The following is a 21,998-nucleotide window of genomic DNA, read 5'->3' on the forward strand; positions in this document are numbered from 1 at the left end:
GATCAATATTTGGAATACTGAGATAGGCAAGAAGGTAATTAGGCCCATTATGGACACAGTTAGTGCAGATAACATAATTTGGGAAATTATACATTTGGAGATTATGGAGAAATTTTTTTCAAGGCTAATGGGTCTTCAATGATATCTATTAAAGCACATAAGATGTTTTGCCTCTAGGGAATCCACTAAAAAAAAATCAAATACACAAAAAAATTTCAGTAAATGTAGTCTAAAATGAAAGATAAAGTAGAATATATTGGAGAGTAAGTGGTGTTGTGACTTCCTACTTGGAATTTATAATAATTTTTCATTTGAAGAGTTTTAAGGCTATTAATTTCACATCACAGCTCCCCATGAAACCAGGAAAGTGTTTCTCAATGTTTGCCCACGTTCATTGCTCATAATAATGCAGGGCAAAATTGGTAATGAAAGCAAGCCTTCGTGACACGTTTTTGGCTTCCTCCAGTTTGATGTAGAGACTCCTGAAAAGCATTGTAATTTTCATCCTATCCCTAATGTTCGACAGGACACATACCCTCTATTTTGAGAGGGACTCTAACTTTATTTTCACTAAGTACTTCCAGAAGCCTTACTGTTATTGGCATCTTCACATTGCAGGCCCTCTCTGCCTTCTCTTCTATCCATCCTAGCTGCATTCCTGTGTCACACACACACACACACACACACACACACACACATACACACCATACCTAGATCTACTGCATCCCAGAGACTCCATGTGACCACCAGCCTAGGACTCAGGCAGGGGATTCTCACTGCCTCTATGATGACATCAGCATTGTCCCCCTTAACCCTGTCAGCAGCCTGCTTGCAGGTGCCCCTCCTCCTGCCTCAGCCTCATCCGCTAGATGGAGGCTCTTGTTACAGACCCAGAGTCCCCCTAGCCCTTTCATCTCTGTCTCTCCAGTTCTTCCTTGTCTCACTGCAGTCTAGTAATACCTCCGACTCCTCCAGGACCCTGCCTCTTGGTGTGGACAGGATCTATCTCTTTCCCACGGTCCCTCTCAGGCTTTGTCTTCCTGGCCCATCTCTATTCATCTCAGTCACACACCAACTTGCAAAAAACCCTCTCTACTAGGGAACCCATAGTCACCACATCCCTTCCTAATGTCTAGAGAGACAGAACACCACCCAACAAAGACAAGATGAGATATGAAATTAGTACATTATTTAGTGTGTGTGTGTCTCTATGTGTGTGTGTATAAGTGATTACTGGATTTAGAAGTCACAAATTATATTTTTCATATGCATAAATATACAAACATTAATGTCAATTGTAACATTCTCAGCAAGGAAAAATATAACCTGACATGTATTTTTATTTGAGAATACCTTCTCAAATAATTTCTTATTTTTAATAAAAATGCATTAGAAGCAGTTTCATCAATAATGGAAGACCCAATTACTGGTCTTCTGGATTAGGCATTCTTTTATTGTGTGATTTTAATGCTTGAGTGGGAAGTTTAAACATTGCCAATGAAATCTCAGACTAATTAAATGATTATAGCCTAAGGGGCAGGGCAAGCAAGACTCTACTATTAATCTTACTAACAATATCCACTCTATGAAACGTCCAGATGAACCCATAGACCTGTTTCAAGAGAAAAAACATGCCGGGCGTGGTAGCACATGCTTGTAATTCCAGCATTTGGGAGGCAGAGGCAGGTATATCTCTATGAGTTCGAGGCCAGCCTGGTCTACAAAACTGGTCCAGGACATCCAAGGCCACACAGAGAAACCGTGTCTTAAAATAATCTGAAAAAAGATAATAAAGAGTTGTTTCTTAAAGGACGAGTCTAGATCTGGACACACGACTCCGTGAGTAAGAGGTTGACTTAGGTGTGAATGCCTGCACACTCACACGCGTACACCACACATATAAAATGCCACCTTTACTCATGATTTTTTTAAAGTAAAGACAGACATTCACTATGACGTATTTTTTCTTCATCTTGTGGAAGACATGCTTACATTTAAGAATGCATTGGTGGTGTGAAGCAACTCAGTTGCACTAAGGCAAATTAATTTGAGATATAGCAAGGTAACGCAGGAGTAATGATTGTTTAATTACCATAAGTACTTAAAGGGGGTTCATCAGGTGCCAAAGACTGACCTGAATTTGTCTCATTCTCATTTAACAGATGAGGAAACTGAGGCACAGGGAGGTGAATAAATCAGGGTTACTGACAAGAGTACAGATACGTGAGTCTCTCACAGCCCTCCTTTGAAGGTTCGCTGCAGACCACATCTCTTTGGACAGTTCTACTTGCTGTTACTCAAATCACCTGCCTTTCAGAAACTAGCGGGCAGTCTCTGCTACTAGGCAGGTGCAGGAGTCAGCAGCTGAGGCCTAAATTCCAGAAGTCCTCGAGGAAGGGTACCCGAACTCCTACTGTGTAGTGACAGGGGGCTCTCTACCTAGAAACCTGGGGTAAGAATGTCTCCATGTTTTTAGAACCTGTTTGGAGGTGGCACTTCTCTACCTAGGCAGTAAAACTTCAACCTCGCAGCACAGATAGACAGGGCATCCCAATGTCTTGACTTTCCCTCACTCCATGTTTCTCTAGCTCTGCCCTAAGCTCTGATGGTTTCTCTGGGCTGAGGAGACACCACGAGTGAGGCCGAGAAAGGTTAGGGGCATTCACGGATCTGTTCTCCTGGGTAGGAAAGATTAGATTATTTGACCCCCAAATGAGTGCTTTACATGCCCCGCCCCCTGTTTAATAATAAAGACATTCTAAGTGGCTTTGTGGTCCCACTTGCTGCACCTGCTCTGTAGTTGAGAACTGTTTCTGGTTTTAGACAAGTAAACAGTAACAGAAACTAAACAGTACAGGCAGGTCTTCACTGAGTCTTGTGTCACTTCTCTGTGGGAAGAAATGACAGCACAACTCCTTCAAATATGTTTCCATTTTATTTTATTATATATTATTGGTTAATTTTGTTATTCCACTATCTCATACATGTGTATAATATATACCAATTACTCTCCCACATGCCTTTCTATATCCCCCATCCCTATCAACTTTCCCTCATCTTTACCAGTTTCCTTCCCCAAATCACAACTCTTACTTGTCCTGGGACCTATTTAGACTAACCAAGGCCCTCTGTGTGACTCCTGTGCTAGAACCATCCACTGGGGCCTAGTTGGGTTATCAGTGGGTTCAAGACTGAAGGGCCATGATTTCCCCCTTCACTGGTCTGCAGTCAGAGGTAAGGGCTCCAGTCCATCTTTGTGCACGCTTGGTGCAGACATCCAGAGCTGGTGTAAGGTCGTGAATACAATGGCTGTGTCTTACCCAGCAGATGCCAGCCATTCACAGCCCTTTCTTATAACTGTTACACTGCCAGCCTGCTGTCCTCTGGGCCTTGCATGGTATAATGTAACTGACTTGTGCAGTCACATGTGCCCATCTATCTTGATGGCTATATATGGTTCTGGTTTGAGGTTGTTTTGATTCTGTGTTTTTCTGGAAGAATGTGTCCAAGGATTTTTTTTTTTAATCCCAAAGATTATTTTTATTAGGTTAAATATTTTTTAACATTCTTCTTAATTGTATTATTTCCTTCAGGATGCCCATATATGTCAAGTTCATTAAAACTTGGAGACTATGACTACCTGATAGAGAGTTTAAACAATGTAAACTTTGCACTAGAAAGCTCAGGTGACTCAGTTGGTAAAGCATCAGACTTTAAGTCAAGAGGTCTGGGGTTCAAACCCAAGCATAAAACATCACACTAAAAGTTGGCATTTGCAGCTAGCCCACGCTGCCCAGGAAATTATCATACTTGCAACCACAAAGTACTTCTGTGACTCCTCAAAGTGGGACAAGCAAGTGTTCAGATCTGGACAAGTTTCATCCCATGACAGATAACACAGATCACTTGCCCAGGCAATTGCTTATAATCGGCCACAGCCTCCATCACTTCAGCCACGAAGGAAAATGTGAAGAATCATCATATTTTGGGATGACTTCAATGGGTTTGAATGGCTGAGGTTTTGATTTTGATAAATTGCTCATTTTATATTAGTCTTTCAAGGAGACCTCTCTTTTTAGAGGGAGCCTGAGGGGGGAAATACCATCTTTGTGTGTCAGTGATGAGGCTACAAATAGAATGGGAATCATCTCATCCTGAAAGCTGCAAAACTGAAGCTGATGAGGGGAGGGGAGGGAAGAGGGATGGAACATGACCATCCATCCTTCTCCATGAAATCTCTTCCTGCTAGGCAACTCTCCTCCAACTCTTTCCATGGGACATTTAGTACTGATGCTCAAACAACTAACGGGCCCCTCCCTCAGCCAGTTAGTAACTTAATCCTAGTGTGAAGGAATGCATAGGGACCTAGTAAATAGTTATAGCAAGGTTCCCTAACTCCAGGAGATCCACTCTGGTCCATCCATAGCATCTGCACATCCTTAAAAGGACCTTCCTGGTTAGAATGCTCTCCTAGCTAACATCAGTGTCTTTTCCATTTCTTCCTTCTGTTTACTCGTAGGAGTGAATGGAACCCTCTCTTTCTTCCCCTAAGGGGAGAATCCTGGGCTTCAAATTTAAAGACCTGAACTCAGCCTTCCCTTTACTATGTGTCTTAGGGTCTAATGGTGCCCAGCATCAGTTGCAGTCTCTCATTTAGGATGCGCTTCCACACCCCTCTACACACACACACACACACACACACACACACACACACACACACACACACATTGTCAACTCTATCAACCCTACAAAATCTATGACTCCTTTACCTCCAGATCTCTTAGAATCAATAACTGTGTATTTGTTCCTCCACAGAAATTCTTTCTGAGATGTTGGTGGGGTCTTTTTAGATAACATGCTCATATCTCAGATGATTTATTTACTTTCAAGTTCCCTGGAATTTATTGCTAAAGGTTGATGTGAATGCTTGCAGTTTGCGTCTAATATAATCTCCCGAGTGGCAATTAATAAATAAAAGATGGTTGCTGTTGTTGACAGAGGATCTAGGCTTTCTCAGTTAGCCCTTTTCTCCATGTTTTCACCAAAATTATGTCAGATATCCCTAGGGGTTGGTGCTAAAAAATATTTTCTGTAAGTTGTAAAGCTTTTACTGTTGTTTCAATATTCCCAAACCTCTGTGTTGTCTTTTGTTTTCCTTGTCAGAAATGATCTTACTTGATTCTTTTTTTTTAACTCACCTTCCTTGCTGTGAATGGGGGAAAATTGCCTTTTTCTGGATTTAGCAGTAACATAGCCTTAGTATTCATGCTTGTAAATAGCACCTGCAATTTGTCCCTGAATTTTCTTGTAGTTTTCTCGGTCTCTTCTCAGCTTCCTTTATTGAATATGCACTGTCATCTATAAAATGAGGTGTTTATTGTCATGGTGTGTATTGTTCACAGTGTGAGGTTGCCTCCTGTAAGTTAATGATGGAACCACAAAGTAATATCTAATTTTTGCAGTTTGCTGGCCTGGCTGGGTGGGCTGCAGGGCTTATCTAGACTAATATTTTTATTTTAGAGATGTGGAAAGTGTCGAGCAGTGTAAGAACCTTGACTGTAATCAAGCAGAGAGCAGATCTGGAATGTATCTTGAGGTTGTAAACTACGTGGTACAAAGCAGAGAAGCAGTAATTGGACTGACTCTGCTCAATGCCCAGTGTGTGGCTGTATCGCGTGACCTCTATTTCCTTGTCTATAAATGCTAAAGTTTGGCAATAGACCATTTGCTTAGCATGCCTAAGACCTTAGGTTTGATTCCCTAGCCCCAAGTCGGCCATGGTCAGTTCCAATGCCACGACTATAAGGATTATAGTAAGTTCATATTAGTGAAAGGCAGGATAGTGCTTGGCACACTCCGAGGATTCTGAACATCCTTAGCTATCACTGCAGTGGACGTGTGTGCTGCTAGCCAGCGTCATGTGCCGTAACATACATTAGACGTATTAGCACTGGCTGTACTTGTCGTATAGCCCTTGCCATCTGTAGTGAGAAGCTAGAAGTCACATCCATGGTGGCAGCAGAAGTAGAAATAAAAATAGTGATAGCAATATTGAGAGGTAGGGTATTTGCGGAGCCTTAGGGCATGGTGTGCATTGAAGTTGATACACACACACACACACACACACACACACACACACACACACACAATGCTCTGTATGTGCTCAGGCCACATCTATGGACATGCTGCATCATCGGCTGTTTTCAGAAGCATGCTGCACACTCTTGATGGCAGTGGTCTCCCTGGTAACTGGCAGGGAACAGCTAGGCCTTGGTAGACCAGCTTGAGTGCGGAAACAAAAGCCCTAATGGAATTATTTCTATCTTTTACGCAAACATTTTCTACTAATATTTCTACCATGTAATCTTGTTATTGAGAATGACACTGGCTGGAGCAGGAACGGAGCATGAGGAATAGAGTGGAGGGAAGGGGGCCTCAGGCCAGAAAAGCTATACAAGAAGAAGATAGTACATGGCAAAAGATAGGCCTGCAAAATTCTCTTATGTTTTACTTCTCTGTGCTCTAATTGTTTACTGTATATAAAATGGAGGCTCCTGTCCTGAGTTCCAAATGGAGCTAGGGTTGGAGGATCAGCGCTAAGAAACGTTCTTTCTTTTTTTTTTTTTTTTTTTTTTTTTTTTTTCTTTTTTTTTTTTCTTTGCTTTGCTTTGCTTTATTCACAGACAAAATAAATTTTATTCATCATACATTAATTAACTGTCTTTAGGATAATGTAAAGACTTTAATTATGAAAATTCTAATCACGAATAGTTGTTGATTTTCAGGCCAATCAAATAAGCAACTCTGGCAGTAATAACAGACACAGTGGATCAGACGACTAGGATTAGTACTAAGAGGAAGCACTTGTTATGTCAGGTGCGTTATGAGTTTGCTTGCCTTGGCCTGAGAGTGGTGGCACACACCTTTAACCTCACTCCAGAAGCAGAGGCAGGCAGATCTCTGGGAGTTTGAGGCCCGTCTGGGATGCACACAGTTTGCCTGTCTTGATGTCCATGTGTATGTACTTAGATGCATATACTCTCAAACAATCCATAGATAGTCACTTCTCAAGTACATGTGTATGTATGTGTGCATCTCCACACAGGCATACACATTTCTGTATGTGAAACAGATTTAAACTAAACAGATTTGTCAACTAAAAGCTTACCACAGCTGTAGACAAAGAAACTGAGGTTCTGAGATGATGGCCCACTTGCTCAAGATGACAAAGGATGATGGGAAAGCTGGGGTTTACCCACCAGTGTGTGCTAACTTAACACAGCCTTTCTGAACCTGCCCAGACAGACGTGTTCTCCAAACCATGGGTACTCCCACCGGAGCACACTGGTGCTGACTTCCCACCTTTTCTCTTTCAGATTCTCCGAGCAAAGATTTTGGACCAACTTTGGGTCTGAAAAAGTCCAGTTCCTTGGAGAGTCTACAGACCGCTGTGGCTGAGGTCAGGAAGAACGAGCTGCCCTTCCACAGGCCCAGACCACACATGGTACGAGGCCGGGGCTGCAATGAGAGCTTCAGAGCAGCCATCGACAAATCTTACGATGGGCCAGAAGAGGCGGAAGCTGGTAGGGCCACATGCCCCCTTAAGTGGGTTCTTCATCTCATTATTATCTGCATATTGTAAGCGAAAATGTGCACTTAACTACTGAAAAAAAAATGATTTAAGGATCACAATTATATTTTTGATATTAAAAGTAATTCATTTTCCTGATATGTTTTGCCCCTTGGCTTAACGAACATGGGATGGAGGATGCAATGTGCAATTTATTTCACAGTGCAAACTGAAAAGAAATGTTTTCTCTCACTTTTTGAGAAGGACCAACTGTCATTTACCCTGAGGGCAGGAGCAGGAACCATGCATTTCTTGGCATTCTCATTTGAATCATTAAAAGCTACATCAACCAGTGGACTGACTGCATTAATTGCATAGAAGCAATGCCGTATATTTATACTCAAAACCCTCTTTTGGAAAGAAACTCACCCTGTTTGTTTCCCAGCATGTGGGCTTTTCTGAGCCAATCTGAGGTTAACAAGCTAGCTTTCCGAGAGATTAGTGCTTCAGCACATTTCAAGCCTTTTGTGCTACCAGCTAGCAACCAGTGTGCCTCATCCTAGCCTCAAACCTTGCTTGAAGTATCCAGGGCTGGGAAATTCTACCTTCAAAGGGTACAGCTAGCCATGTGGTTCAGTAAAACACGGAGTGCTTCTATTCATTCTTCTGTATTTTACATTTTGCCTTTTTTATATATATATATATACTAACCGTAAGTGCCCCTGACCATGGGTATTGATTTTTCTCTCTACAGACGGTCTCTCTGATAAGAGCTCTCACTCTGGCCATGGAGCTCTGAATTGTGAGTCTGCCCCTCAGGGAAACCCCGAGCTAGATGATGTGGAAAATAAAGCCAGGAAAGTCAAAAAACCAAAAGAGAAGGAGAAGAAAAAAGGAAAGGGCAAGCTGAAAGTCAAGGAAAAAAAGCAGAAAGAGGACAGTGAAGACCCAGAGAAAAAAATCAAGAGGAAGGGATTTGGTGCCATGCTGAGGTAAGGACCCGCTGCGAAGGCACTCAGCTTTGTTTCTCGTGGCTAAATCACTTCTTTGTGTTTGCTCAGAAAAAGGTTCAAGTTTCTCTCATCTTCAGCTGTATTCACAAAAATCAAGGCTATGACTGTAATTTCTTTCTTTTTCTGAAAAAGGCGCAAAAAGCCTTTTTGGGTGTCCCCCGTAGCTTATGTTGATGACTTGCAATGGTCATAAACCTGTTGGCAAAAGAAGCCAGCACTTAGTAGGGCATAGGAAGTGTTCCCTATGTGTCACTCTGTACAGCGAAAGCAAGAGGATACTGGCATTACCTCATTCTTCTGTGACTTCTGATATTCAGGTCACCAACACAGTAGCTGTCACCTGCAGGGGCAACCATGACTCAATAAAGTTTGCCCCTGGGATGAGGACTGTGTGACCCTGGTCTCAATACATGACCTCCTGGATCTCAGCCATAGGTTTCCCATGTCATCTGTCCCTTCCTTTCAGACTGAGGCTAACACCATACCTTCCTGTGGGCCCCGTGGGGCTGGAAGATAAGATGTCACATGTAGTAGGTTCGGTAACTAAGAGGACGGAGCACACAGTCGGAACACAATTTGTTTCTTCTCCTACAACTGTCCTCCAAAACCCTCTCTGCTGAAACCATTTTCTCTACGCTTTGGTTACCTAGTGATGGGGCTGGTTTCTGGTCATTTGGGTAAGAGGCTTCGTATATAGTTCAACGTAAACGAAAATATACCTCCCCCCTGGGGCATAACGTCCCTGTCTGTGGAACCGCATACATGGGAATGCTAACCTGGAAAGAGTTTTAGCTGGTTTAGGTGGCACAGACTGACCCCACCTTTCTGAGCGAGCACCCTTGTGGGTTATACTACACCAGTTGCTGCTCATGAAAATCATTTCCATGGCTGACTTCTTAAGGATCCCTCACCCTTAGCTTCTGACCTCAGACAGTGTGCCTGGAGTCTCCTCATCCAAGCTGGTAGACTTCTTTACGTGATAGCAGAGAAGACGTTAACCCATGCAGCAGCAGCAACAGCGGCAGCATCAGTGGCAGCAGCGACGGCAGCAGCAGCAGGAACAACATCTACCCAGCTTCGTGGATGCAAGCTGAAAAGCCTGTCGCTATGTAGCAGCGGTGTCTACCTGGCCTGCTACCATCACCAATCTCTAAACCCCTCCAAATCACTCAAGCACAGCTTGTTGCCCCTGCTCTCTCTTCCCCTCCCCATACCACATGGGTACCACACCACCCTTGCTTCTCCAAAGCAACTCAGACACCAGTTTGCCTTCCTACCTAGGAAGACTTGCCAAACAATCCCTCTGCTTTGGTCAAGGGAGACATCAGAAAAACGTTCGCTGGTCACAAAGCAGAGGGATTTATAAAATCACTTCCTAATTCTCAGAGGACTTTTTAAACGTTTGTGTTTGGGGGAACGGGAAATAAGGTAGAGGTACCCATTTCATTAATTTATTTCTATAACTCCCTATCAAATCTATCCATTTCGTTTCTCTCCTCTCTGCTATGAACAACAGAGAACGAATGATGGATTTAGCCATATTGTGAAAACCCATTAGAATATCTGTCTCTAAAAATGCTGGGGGAATGCAAGATTCTATTTGTTCTCAGTGTAAAGCCTTTTCAGATAGAAAAAGAAAATACAGTTATCTTATTCCATTTTTTTCCTCCCTCCCTTCCTTTTCTCCTTCCTTCTCTCTGTGTGTGTCTCTGTGCAAAGTGACATTTAAAGGACACAAATAGTGTAGGCAGCTCTCAGCCATCCTATTACACACCCAGTGTTCAAACAATGCTACTCCAGTATGCTCCTCAAAATATTTTTTTGGAGGGGGTGGTGATGAGAGGAGGGGGTTGACAAGGTTTCTCTGTGTAGCCCTAGCTGTCCTAGAATTTGCTCTGTAGACCCAGCTGGCCTCAACTCATAGGGATCCATGATAAAACATTGTGGCCAAGACAACATATAAAAGTATTTAAAAGGTTAGAGTTCATGATGGTGGTACAAAGGCATGGCGGCATAAAGAGGCAACAGCTCACATATTACAACTCAAATGAGAAAGCAGAGAGAGCACTAAAAATGTCAAGATTCTTTTGGAACCTCGAAGGCTACCTCCAGGTACACGCCTCCTCCCACAAGGCCACACCCTCTAATCTCATCCTTCTGAAATAGTTCTACCAACTAGGAACAAAATATATTTAAACATGTGAGCTGATAGAGCCATGCCTGTTCAATTCATCATATTCCCATAGCAGGTCTGATGCCCTGAATATCATGTAAGTATCAAAGAATTAAATTCCAAATGTAAAGATCAAATCTTTTCCTATTGATTTGTGGAAGAGGCTACATTTCACCTATAGAAGAAAGACACTTGGACAAGCTAAGCAGAAGGCATGTGCTCTGTAAACAGCAAAAGGATGAAGACACCGGAAAGAAGGAACCCAAAGCGGATGGCAAACAGCTCTCTCTCAGGCTTACAGAAGAAGGCACTTCCAACACCATTGTGTCTCGGGATGACAGGACATCTTCTGATTGGTTACTGTGAACCTGCTGTCTTGAAAATTCGTCCTTTTCTAAGTTCAGTTTGATCGTGTGGAACTTAGCACAAGTGACCCCATTCTGTCTTTAGCTTCCTTCGGGAGCTCAGTCTAAAGCAGCACCCTCACTCTACCCCACACGACCTATATACCCTAGTGACACTCAGTGAGACACACGTTTCCATAGGCCTTGTTTGCTTCTTCCCTCTCGACCATCTAGACTCTGCCTTTCCCTTGTCACCTTGAGTTTTAGAGTCCACGGTGTCCTTGTTATGGTCACCAGATGTAATAGGCAGTTGCAGAAGGGGGGGGGGGATGGCTCATGTCCTCAAAGTCCGCATAGATCCTGAGCAGGGTAGCTGACAAATGACCCCTTGGGACAGCAGGATCCCCAGTGCAAGCTGGCTAGCTAGACTAATCAAACTAGCAAACTCTGGATTCAAGCGAGAGATGCTGCCTCGATAAGTAAGGTAAAGAACAATCAAGAAAACATGCAACTTCGACCTTTGGGCTTCCACATGTGCGTGCATACATTTGCACACTCGCCTTCACGTATATTCACATACACTCACACCATACGTGCATACACACGGTAAGGTAAATGGATACATGAAGTATCATTAGGAAAAGAAATTGTAGTCTGTAATGTGAACAAGTTGGCAATAATTATAACAATATTTACATGAGAATTTTGTCTGTGGGGTTATAGCATTGAATGATTGCAAGTCCAGGCTCTGCATGACGACTTCTGAGTTTAATTTCTAGCTAGGTAACATTGGGCAAACTAACCCCTTCGCTTTGGTTTCTTCATCTGAAAACCGAGAATAGTCATTGGATCAACTATCATTGTGAGAAATATATTTGTTTAATTATATAATATAATTTGAACTGTCCTTTACAAGTAATATATATACTCAATACTAAAGATGCTCCCAAGTCCTATTCCTCTTTATCTGTCTATTAAGACATAGTAATAGATTTTAGATTTCAGAGGAGAAGGCAGGAGGACAGCTGTTTTTCTCACCCTGAGATAGGGCAGTTGTCTTGAGCTTTCTCAGTGAGCCCAGTGTACTCGCAGGGCCTTATAAGCAGAAGCGGAAGACATGATAGGAAAACATGGTGCAAGGAAACGCAGCATGCTTGCTCATAAATAGGCGGAAGTGAACATAAGCCAAGGAACATGGCAGCCTGCGTAAACTGGCAAGGACGAGGAAATGGCTTCACTCTGGCCAGCCCCTTAATATTCACCCATATGTGTTATTCAAGCCACTAAGATTGTACTAATTGCTTACAGTATCACCGGAAACCAGCCTGGTCATTATCATAAGTATTATTACTGCTTTTACAATTTCACAGTAATTTATAAGGACAAGTTTCCTCTTTAGGGTATTAAATGAAAAAAAACCTATAAAAATGATTTAACTAGAGTAATCTGTAAATATGAAAACTATCAGAGATTCCCAGGGCCTGTTTCTGAGACTGTCACCATGTTAAACCCTAACTATATTTTCTGTTATGTGGGTGGCTCCGTGTACTTGCTGTCCATATCACAGGGCCAGGTCTTCCCTCTTTTGCCCCCAATATGTTCCCTATCTCCACATAGTGGGAGCCGCAGGCCCTGGGTCCTCTAGGCACCCAGCACCCTGCCTTTTGTTCCCTTTCACCACACTAGCAAAATTAAGAACCTGAGAGGTGATGTTAGATTTTTATCGTCCCATATAAAAATAGCAACTGTTTTCCATAGCCTTTTGCATCCGAGTTGGTGAGCATATTGGAGTTGCTGCTACAAGCACGTTTTCAGCAACAAAGAACACAAAAGCTGTTACCATTAGCCGACAGATTTTGCTTTAATTCTCATCTGTTGCTCAGATGCTATTGACTTAGTTTCTTTCTTATTTAAAAAAGATTGATTGCTCTAAGGTTCCCTTAGAGTTAGCTGTGACTTAAATATGCATTAGCTTCCCCCATTGTCTGCACCGCTCTGCAGTGGTCCTGAAGGGAAGCTCTGCGGTAGTGTTTGCAGCTGCACCTGACCACTGAGGGTCAGCCGGGTCTTAAATTCTGCTGCCTTCCGTCATCTTAGAACTGCAGTGTGTTAGCAGAGGCCTTGCTATTGTGACTAAAGAGCTCAGGGTTCTTACTGTGCTGACGTCAGCTGTTCTAATCCTGTCCGTGACTCAGACTGGGAGAGCTCCAGTTATTTGTTAATTTCACCCACCCCTGTACCTACTGGAAAAGCGATGGGATGTTTATTCTGCTTGTCTTTCCACCCATTGTCTAGTTTGTATATTGCTATGAATTACTGATTTTAAATTATCTCCTTGTAGGAGTCAAGTCTGGCTCTTACAAGGACCATGAGTTATTTGGGGAAAATGCTCAACTCCTGAACCTTCCAAGTTGGCGTTTACCTTATAAGCTCTGTTTACTTGCCTCAGGGAGAAACCTCCCATGGGTTTGCTATTAATCTTTTGCCCAATTTGATAAAGAAACCAGAGAAAGGCATAGTAAAGCTCCTTTGCGTGTGACCGTCTTTTAGTGTTAGCATCTCATCTAAGGGTTCTTTTGCTTGAGATAGAAATCACTAGGAGACAAATGACACCATCTGGGCAAGGCTTTCCTGGGACTTGCATTGGAGCACAGGGAGATGGCAGGCAGGATGGTATTCCAGGGATGCTTCGAGCAAAGCTCACATAGACAGCAAAGTCAGGCTCATGCAGGCACTCTGGAGACAGCCGAGAAAGAGCCCAGGGTTTCTTTCCACACCACATGTGCCTTGTCAGTGCTCCGCTCCTGGCTCACTGATGACTCCTCGCTTGTCTGCTCATAAAAGATGTCAAGTGTGCCCACTGCCGCCAATGCAGGAAGCTCTGGTCTGCCTTCACAAAGCTAGAAGGAAAGCTTAGGGCAGAGTCAGCTCCTGAATCTGGTCCACAGTGGAAACTGTTTGTACCAAAAGCAGCCTGCGTACAGAGGGAGCCCTTGGTGTGGGAACTCAGGATCTCAGTGATCTATCTCAGGTCAGGACACTTCTTTATTTTTGCTTTATGAATTTGACTTCCTTTGGTATCACTGCCTTTCACTGCTTTTCCCACAAAGGGGCTATCCAAAACTCCTGTAACCAAAAGGCAAAGCTCATACCCTTCAGGAGATACGTTCCATACTGTCGGTCCCAATACCCTTTGGCCACAAAGGTGTCACCTAGTGTGGAAAATGCAGAGTTCACCACCACCCCACCACCACCACCACCCCCGATTTCTTGGTTGTTTAACAATCTTGTTAATCTCTTGTAATCCTCAAATGAAATTCTTTGTGTTTCAAACCAGTATCTTTGTCTAACAGTTTCTCCTGTCTTCTCTTAAGAGTCTAGGTCACTCTTAAGACCCATGAACTGTCAACTTGTTCTGCACACTGAGTGAAAAGCTTGAAGTGGTATATGTTCATTTTCCTTTTGTGGAGGGGGGAAGGGGAGAGAGAGAAAAAGAGAGAGAGAGAGTCAGTCTGTCTGTCTGTGTACATGCATACATAGTGTATGTATATATGTTTTGTTGCACATTCTGGCTTGTATGTATGCATGTGTGTGGAGGTACACATATAGAAGCCAGATGCCAATGCCTCATGTATTCTTAGCTGCCCTCTGCCTCATTTTTTTTTTTCTTGTTAACATTGTCTATCATTGAGGATGGAGCACATTGACTCAGCGATACTGAACACCTACAAGTCTCAGGGATCTTTGTCTCTTCCACTGTAGAGCTATGATTGTAGGTGTGTGCCCCATTTCTTTCCATTTGTGTGGGTCCTGGAGATCTTAGGACCTCATGAACTCAGTTCCTTATGTTTGTGCAGCCAACAGTGTACTAACTGAACCACCTTCCTAACCTTTCTATACCTTTTCTAGTCTCTTGTTCTAAAGTAATTGTATTTAGTTAGCTCCTTCTTGAGAGGTTAGCAAAGTGTATATCACACTGTTGGGAAGATTTTTAATATTGTTTGCCCATATTCATTTGATTAATAACATTTATTGACTACTTCATGTTGGCCAAATACATTCATAACCATCCTTTTGTTTGCTCAATTGCATTTATGTAAAGTTCTATCTTTATACCAGGTATTATCCTGGGAACTGGATAGAGACCAGTGAAATCCCAACTATTATGATGCTTTCCCATCATAATAAAGAAATGAAAAGTCAAAGATAAATATGAGATTCTTTCTCTGTATTTAATCCAAAACAAGGAAAATGTCACATCAACATGCAAACTGTTTTTAACTATGAAGTACCCAGGAACCAAAGGGACAAAAGGGACCAAAGCTCTGATAGAGCTGTGCCTTCTGGGCTGACATGATTCAGAGCAAGGATCCAGGCCTTGGCTCCTACAGGATTTACACCCAGCGAAGGTGAGGCAGTAGAGAATTCATGGCTGATACCGAGCCACTGATTGCCAGGACAGTTGGTGCTTTGGGGAAACCACGGAGTAGCTAGTGTCCTCTTGCTCTGTAGCTGCCTGTTGTCCTAACAGGCTGCATCCCCCCAAGTTCATACAATTTTCAGGAGATACATTGTCTGAATGGGGCACACTGACAAAGAAGCTAGCTCACTTTATGCCTGGTTTTCTTTTGTTTGTTTGTTTGTTTGTTTGTTTTTTCTTTCTGACCCCTCTCCCCCCCCCCTTTTTTTTTTTTGGTAGCATAGAAATCTAAGATTTTTGTGAACCAGCTTCACATACAACTAACTATAACACAAAGTAACCTGTGGAATACAGAGAGTGCCCATATAGTACGCACCTGTTGCAGCTGAGAGCGGTCACACTGATTCGAAGCTCTTTGTATCAGCCCTGCTCTTCCTGATCCAGTAGTTGGATGTTCTGTATGTATCGTTTCTTCTTCACTCATTTCAGACATTGCTCAGTTTGCATCCTAAATTATAAATCATAAATATATTTTTGAAACCCTAGGAGCATCCATTTTTCATTTTCACTTTTGCCTACACTAAGGGACACATTTTGTTCATTTCATTCTGAAATGTACCACATGTTTTACTTAACCAGGGGCGGGGAGGGGGGGATGCTATAAAGAGGGGTCAGGGTGCGCATGTCTTAGAACTGTCAGACACACAGCCCTCCACGCTGTTTCTACCACAAACAGTTACACAGTTGCTACTGTTACCAAGCTAATGCTGAACCTAATTAAAACCTGTCCCTTGCAGGCTCCGTGGCCTTCGCTGATTTGATTTCCTCACACCCTCTCCATGCTGTTGTGACATGTCAGTGGAGTGGTTTGTATGCGTAAGCAAACTGTCTGTAGAGTGCCTGCCTTGATAAATTCTCATTCTTGTTGTAAATTTAAGTCCACAAAAATCATTACACATATTTCTTATATACCACATGCTTTGGCAGAAGAAAACATTGTGAGATAGTGATACATACGAATGCATGTATAACCTCACAAACTGTCTTTTCTGTGTCTATGACAGTGCCACTAAGTCCCACCTACTTGCAATTGTGTGTCCTCTGAGCAACAGCATTCCAACCCTCGCAGCCTCACAGCATCTGCTAACAACCGTTTCTCTCTATTTCTGCGAATTACACTCTCTCATACTCCACTTATAAGTGAGGGGGTCCATGGTGCTTAGCCTTCTGTGCCTGGCTTACTTCACATAAAGTTGTTTTCCAGGCTTGTTCGTGTTGTCTCTGACAGTGCACAAAGCAAACACAGCCCTCACCTCAAAAGGAATAAAGTTTATTCCAGAGCCAAATCTGATTGACCCAGACCCATAAAATACACAGCTAGGTAACTTCAGGCTCCATGTTCCCATGTGGAAGAAGTTTTATGAAACTCATAATCAAAGCAAATTTAAAATAAGTTGGTGGGTACATTAGAAAGGCAGTTACAGGAAGATGAGGAATCTTCCTATGGGCCTAAGATGCTATGTGATCATGACATGCTCAGCTTTGAGTTGGTGGACTCTAGTGATCTAATAAGTCAGTAAATTCCAAACAGGTCTTATCTGTTAGTCACAGAATGTTAGTTCTGACACAGAAATGGGCAAGGCCTGGCTATAAAACCAGCCCAAGATACGATATAATTAGACTCTAGGCCTGCAACATTCCAATGTCACCATCACTGTAGTTCAAATCCATCTTTCTGGGATTTTCACTCACATCACAAATGGCAGGAGTGCCTCCTTTTTGAATGTTAAATAGTAAGTAGTGTGTCCATGAGTGTGTGTGTGTGTGTGTGTGTGTGTGTGTGCGTGCATACATGTGTGTGTGTTTTCGTGTGCATGCATATGCAAGTATATTGCATTTCCTTTATCATCTTATCAGCTGGACAATGCATAGTTTCTTTCTGTTCCTTGGCTGTTATGAATACTGTTGCAGTAATCATGAGAGTATAGATGTGTCTTTGATGTACTCCTCTCAATTTTAAAAAATATATTCACATCTTCTACCTGAATATCATATGACAGTTACAGTTTCAATGTTATGATAAATCTCCATAATGTTTTCCATAATATCTGTAATACTTCACATTTCCACCAACACTATGCAAGGTTTCATTTTTTTCTACATTCTTGCCAGTAATGGTTTCTGTTGGTTTTTGTGTTGTTTTACTTAAGATAAGGGCTTGCTATATACATGAGCCTCCTGCCTTAGTCTCCCAAGTGTTAGGAGTGCAAGTGTGCACCCCCATTCCTTGCTCCTGTTCTTCTTCCTTTTTTTTTGATAATCATACTAGTTTGAGGTGATAGCTCCGTGACATTTGGATTTGCATTTACCACTTTGTTTCTCCACCTGTTGCCCACTTGTGTGTCTTCCCTTAGGAAATTATGGGTTTTCCTTTTTGCTTTCCCTCTCTGGATTTACTCCAGAAAAACCCTTTGTCTCAAGCCAGACATACTAGGAGCCTACAAACTTTCCCTTCTACTGTCTCATTTTCCTGGAACTGCTGTTTTGTAATTCAAATGGGCATGGTGCTTCTTCTTTCACCTGAACGGTTTGCATAATAAAGTACAGGAAGAAATGGCAGAGCTCAAATCATTCACTCATTCATATTTTATATGCTCTGGGTCACCCCTTTCCAAATGTAACTGTGAACTGTTTTCAAGCTTTACTTAACCACTGGGTGGAAGACAGACTTTCCATTGCTGAATACAAATCAAGAGCAGACCCACCCAAAGGCTTGTTGTTTTCATTTCTTTCTCTTCCTTTTAAGTACAATCTCAGTGCAGTGTGTGGATAGGTTCTGGCTCAGATATTGCTTAGTGCGTGGCTACTCCGAGGTTGTCCGTCAAGATACATTTCAACTTGATTTTTAAATTGGGTTAGATAGAGACTGAATACTCAAGTCACCAGGGGCATGGCATGTGTGCTATGTTTGTCCTCACTGCCTCGATCCCATAATGGCTGTTACAGGTCTCCTGTACAATAAACGTAATGTGACCACAGCCTGTCATTACCTCTTTCGAGATAGTAGCTGTAAACATCTGGGTAGCCCTTCAACTTTATGAGTGTGAAGGGCAGCCCTGCTAATGCAGCCAGCCCAATGAAATTTTAACAGGCATCTCCCCAAAGGCAAAAGGGCAGACATAGGCTAGAGTTTAGGTGCTTTGCTTCATGAGGGTCAAGCCATTTGAAACATGAAACCTCAAATGAAAAATAAAGGCCAGACTTCTTAATTCGGCTTCGAGTTAGATATAGAAATACATTGAGAGCGCTTCAGGATAAAGTGGCTGCATATACTGAGCCTGTGAGAAGTGGGCATTGCCCAGGGCTACTTACCATGATGCACCCGTCCATTATCCTCCATGACTGCCCCTGACTGCGAGGGAAAGAAGCTGATGTTGACCACCATCAGCATGGAGGAAGGTCAGTTTTGTCTCTTCATCACTGGATTTTCTCTCCTAAGTTCATCTTTAATTATTAACTTTTGGAGGCTGGAGAGATGGCTCAATTGTTTAGAGTCTGTACTGCTCTTACAGAGGACTCGAATACAGTTCCAATAGTTCAAAACCACCCTACCTCTAACTTCTGGGGGTCTGACATGCTCCTCTGGACTTTGTGAGCACCCCTGCGTGCGCACACGCGCGCGCACACGTGTCTAAAAATAAGTCTTTCTAAATTATTTATTTTTTTACAGAATGAATCTAACAATTTTGTTTCTTCGTTTTGTTAATCTGCCAGTTTTTCTTTCAGGCTAAATTCAATTTTAATTTCTTTAAATTTCTCTTTATTCAAGTTGGGAAAAGCCATGACCCTCGGCTCTTTTCTTTTCACCATTACTATCACAGGTCTTGGCTGGCAATGCTTTCTTCATGAGCAGTGTTGAGACTGTAATGGAATTGCAAAATAGAGGCCATAATATACAGATACTGACTTCCATTAAACCCAGTGGTGTGACAGCTGATAGTATTTATATATGTATATGTCATAATATATGCATTTATCCATATCTATCTGAGTTCTTTTTTTTTTTTTAGTCCTCAGTTGAACACAAGAGAGGAAACAGCACCATGACATAGGTAGATTAAGGACATGAGAATTAAAGAAGTATATGAAGAAGACAAGTGATAAAAATTGGTGGCGCTATCTGCAAGGATAGTCACTAAAATGACCCAGGCAGAATGAATTAGAAGCAAAACCACTCAGGACGGTCTGTCCAGGTTTACTGCTTGGCTAAATGAAGAACCGTAGACAGAAGGGCTCCTCATCAGATGGATCGAGCACAAAGACAAAGGAGATGCTGGGGTTCCCAGCGTGCAGGCTTGTTTGCACTATGACTTTAATAATTTTTTTCAGCTCTCAAGCATGTCTGCAAATGTTTGTTTATCCCTGTTTTCCCGAGTGTGTGTTCATGGAAGGACGAGGGCCCTGTACAGAGTTAATTAATATGAAAATGGATGGATACCTTCTTTTCAAAGTCTGATTGCTGCTCATGGCTGCCCTTCCTACACTATGTGGTCTTGATTATTCTGCAGCTCCTGTTTTCTGCTGCCCAAAGCAGTAGGGTGATTTGATTTTCTCATACTTATCACAATAAAGAATGATCACATAGGGTGTCATGCAAAAAGCTTATTTGTTTAATTAGGGTTCCTTCTGCTCTTAATACGCCTGCCCAACTCCCATTACGTTAATGCAAATTGCACAACAGCACTGGAGAAGAATAGACCACTTTATCTCATTCTGGGATAATGAGGTTTAGATTTGTTAACAGATTAGGATGAAAGTCCAGTGGTTTAACTTTTAGAGCAATTGATATGCTAAAAGGAACTTGCACGGGCACTAAAATGGAAGGTACACAATCATAAATAAATGTCATTAGCATTTAAGATGAAATATAATCATTTAAGATGCTAGATTAATAAAATGCAGACAATTTCCTGATGGACCTATTTGCATACTCATATCAAGTAACTAATAAAGCATTACCAACAACAGTTTTATCTGTATATACAAACACTTGTAAGTTCCTAGTGGGAATGTATTTGCCTAATAGACCTTGCCCCGTGTCCAACACAATGGCATGTCCTTGCGAGATGTTTACTTAATACTATTACACAATGACATGTTGAATTTAATACTTTGCCTGAGGTTGGGTAGAATCAAATCTTTGTTTAGCACCTTTTATATGGAAACTTCAAAGTAATTTACTAATATCCACTAATATGCCTGGGAAATGAGTGTGGCAGATAGTAGTTTTCCTTGCAGACAAGTGCACCACGCAGCAGTCTGCCTAAAGCCACAGATCAAACTGATACTGACACTAAGACCCTTCCTTCATCACAATTGTTGTCCACAATCCTGGGCACCAGCCTTTTTGTTTTTTGTTTTTTGTTTTTTCTTCCTTCTATTGGATTTTCCTGTCTTAAGATGATATCAAAAGAGTAATTTAATGACATGAGCCAGTTCATAATTAAGTGAAACACTTGAATGCTGAGCATAGTGACTGTGACTGTTTTGCTCCTAGAACAAGGGTTTCCCAGAACAATTAAAAACAGATAGGCGATACGATGCCCAAATTGGAAAATAGATAGTAGATGTACAAACACTATCAGGCTATAATAGCCACCAAGGCTTTGGAGGCAATCCAATTTATTTCTGAAACTATTGGGCTACTTTCAACCTCGGTTTCAACGAGTCTAAAACCTAATTCGTCATCTATCCATGGAAGTCACCAGCTTATGCTGACTTCACTGATTATGTTTCATGCAATACCAGGAATTCCATGACATCTGGGATGCCCCCTCCCTCGCCATGCTCACACTGCCACCACTCAATTCTGCTGATAGGTGAAAAGTGCCGCCTTTCACCTCTGCATGTTCCGTTGCATTGCCACTTCCATCACTGTAATTTAATTTATTGTTTACAATTACATTTTTTTTTCAGTGCCGCCCTCGCTGATTTGCCTGCTTCCCTCTTTCTTCATTTCGATCCATCCCAGCACAACTACCATCATCAGACAGTGAATAAACACCTCTATGCTAAAATAGAATGGCTAAAATAGCATGGCAGTAAAGAGCAGATCTCTGGAAATTCCGTGTGCTGCCTCCTGGTTCAGGCCCGCGTGTATGATGGAGGGGCACCTTTCTGCATACACGCGCCCACAGCCATGCCTCTCCCACCGTGATGGTCTAAAGCCTTTCTGAAAACGTGGGGCAAAGTAAATCATTCCTCTTCTCAGTTGCTCTACTTGCATATATTTTATAACAAAAAGAGCAACTAGTGTGATCCTCCAGCCTCGATTTAACCGCTGCATCATTAGCCTCTCTCTGGGAAGCAGTAGTCGTATTTACCTAACAGTGTTGTTGTGGAATGAAAGAGATGGTATATGGGAAAAGAAGAGTCCACACAAACACGTTCCTAAAATAGAACCTAGTGGTAGTATTTT

The 21,998-nt window shown here is 42.2% G+C and overlaps 1 protein-coding gene across 1 annotated transcript in view; it reads left to right on the forward strand.

Moving 5' to 3' along the window:
- The window catches only part of Pard3b (par-3 family cell polarity regulator beta), a 979,071-nt gene that overhangs the window by 681,018 nt on the left and 276,055 nt on the right, over nt 1-21,998 (forward strand). Inside the window, exons 17-18 of the mRNA XM_051153919.1 lie at nt 7,377-7,583; nt 8,325-8,562. Coding sequence (XP_051009876.1) covers nt 7,377-7,583; nt 8,325-8,562 — 445 coding nt within the window. The remainder of the gene's footprint in view (nt 1-7,376; nt 7,584-8,324; nt 8,563-21,998) is intronic.

The sequence above is a fragment of the Acomys russatus genome, chromosome 12, assembly GCF_903995435.1.
Source record: "Acomys russatus chromosome 12, mAcoRus1.1, whole genome shotgun sequence".
Taxonomy (NCBI): domain Eukaryota; kingdom Metazoa; phylum Chordata; class Mammalia; order Rodentia; family Muridae; genus Acomys; species Acomys russatus.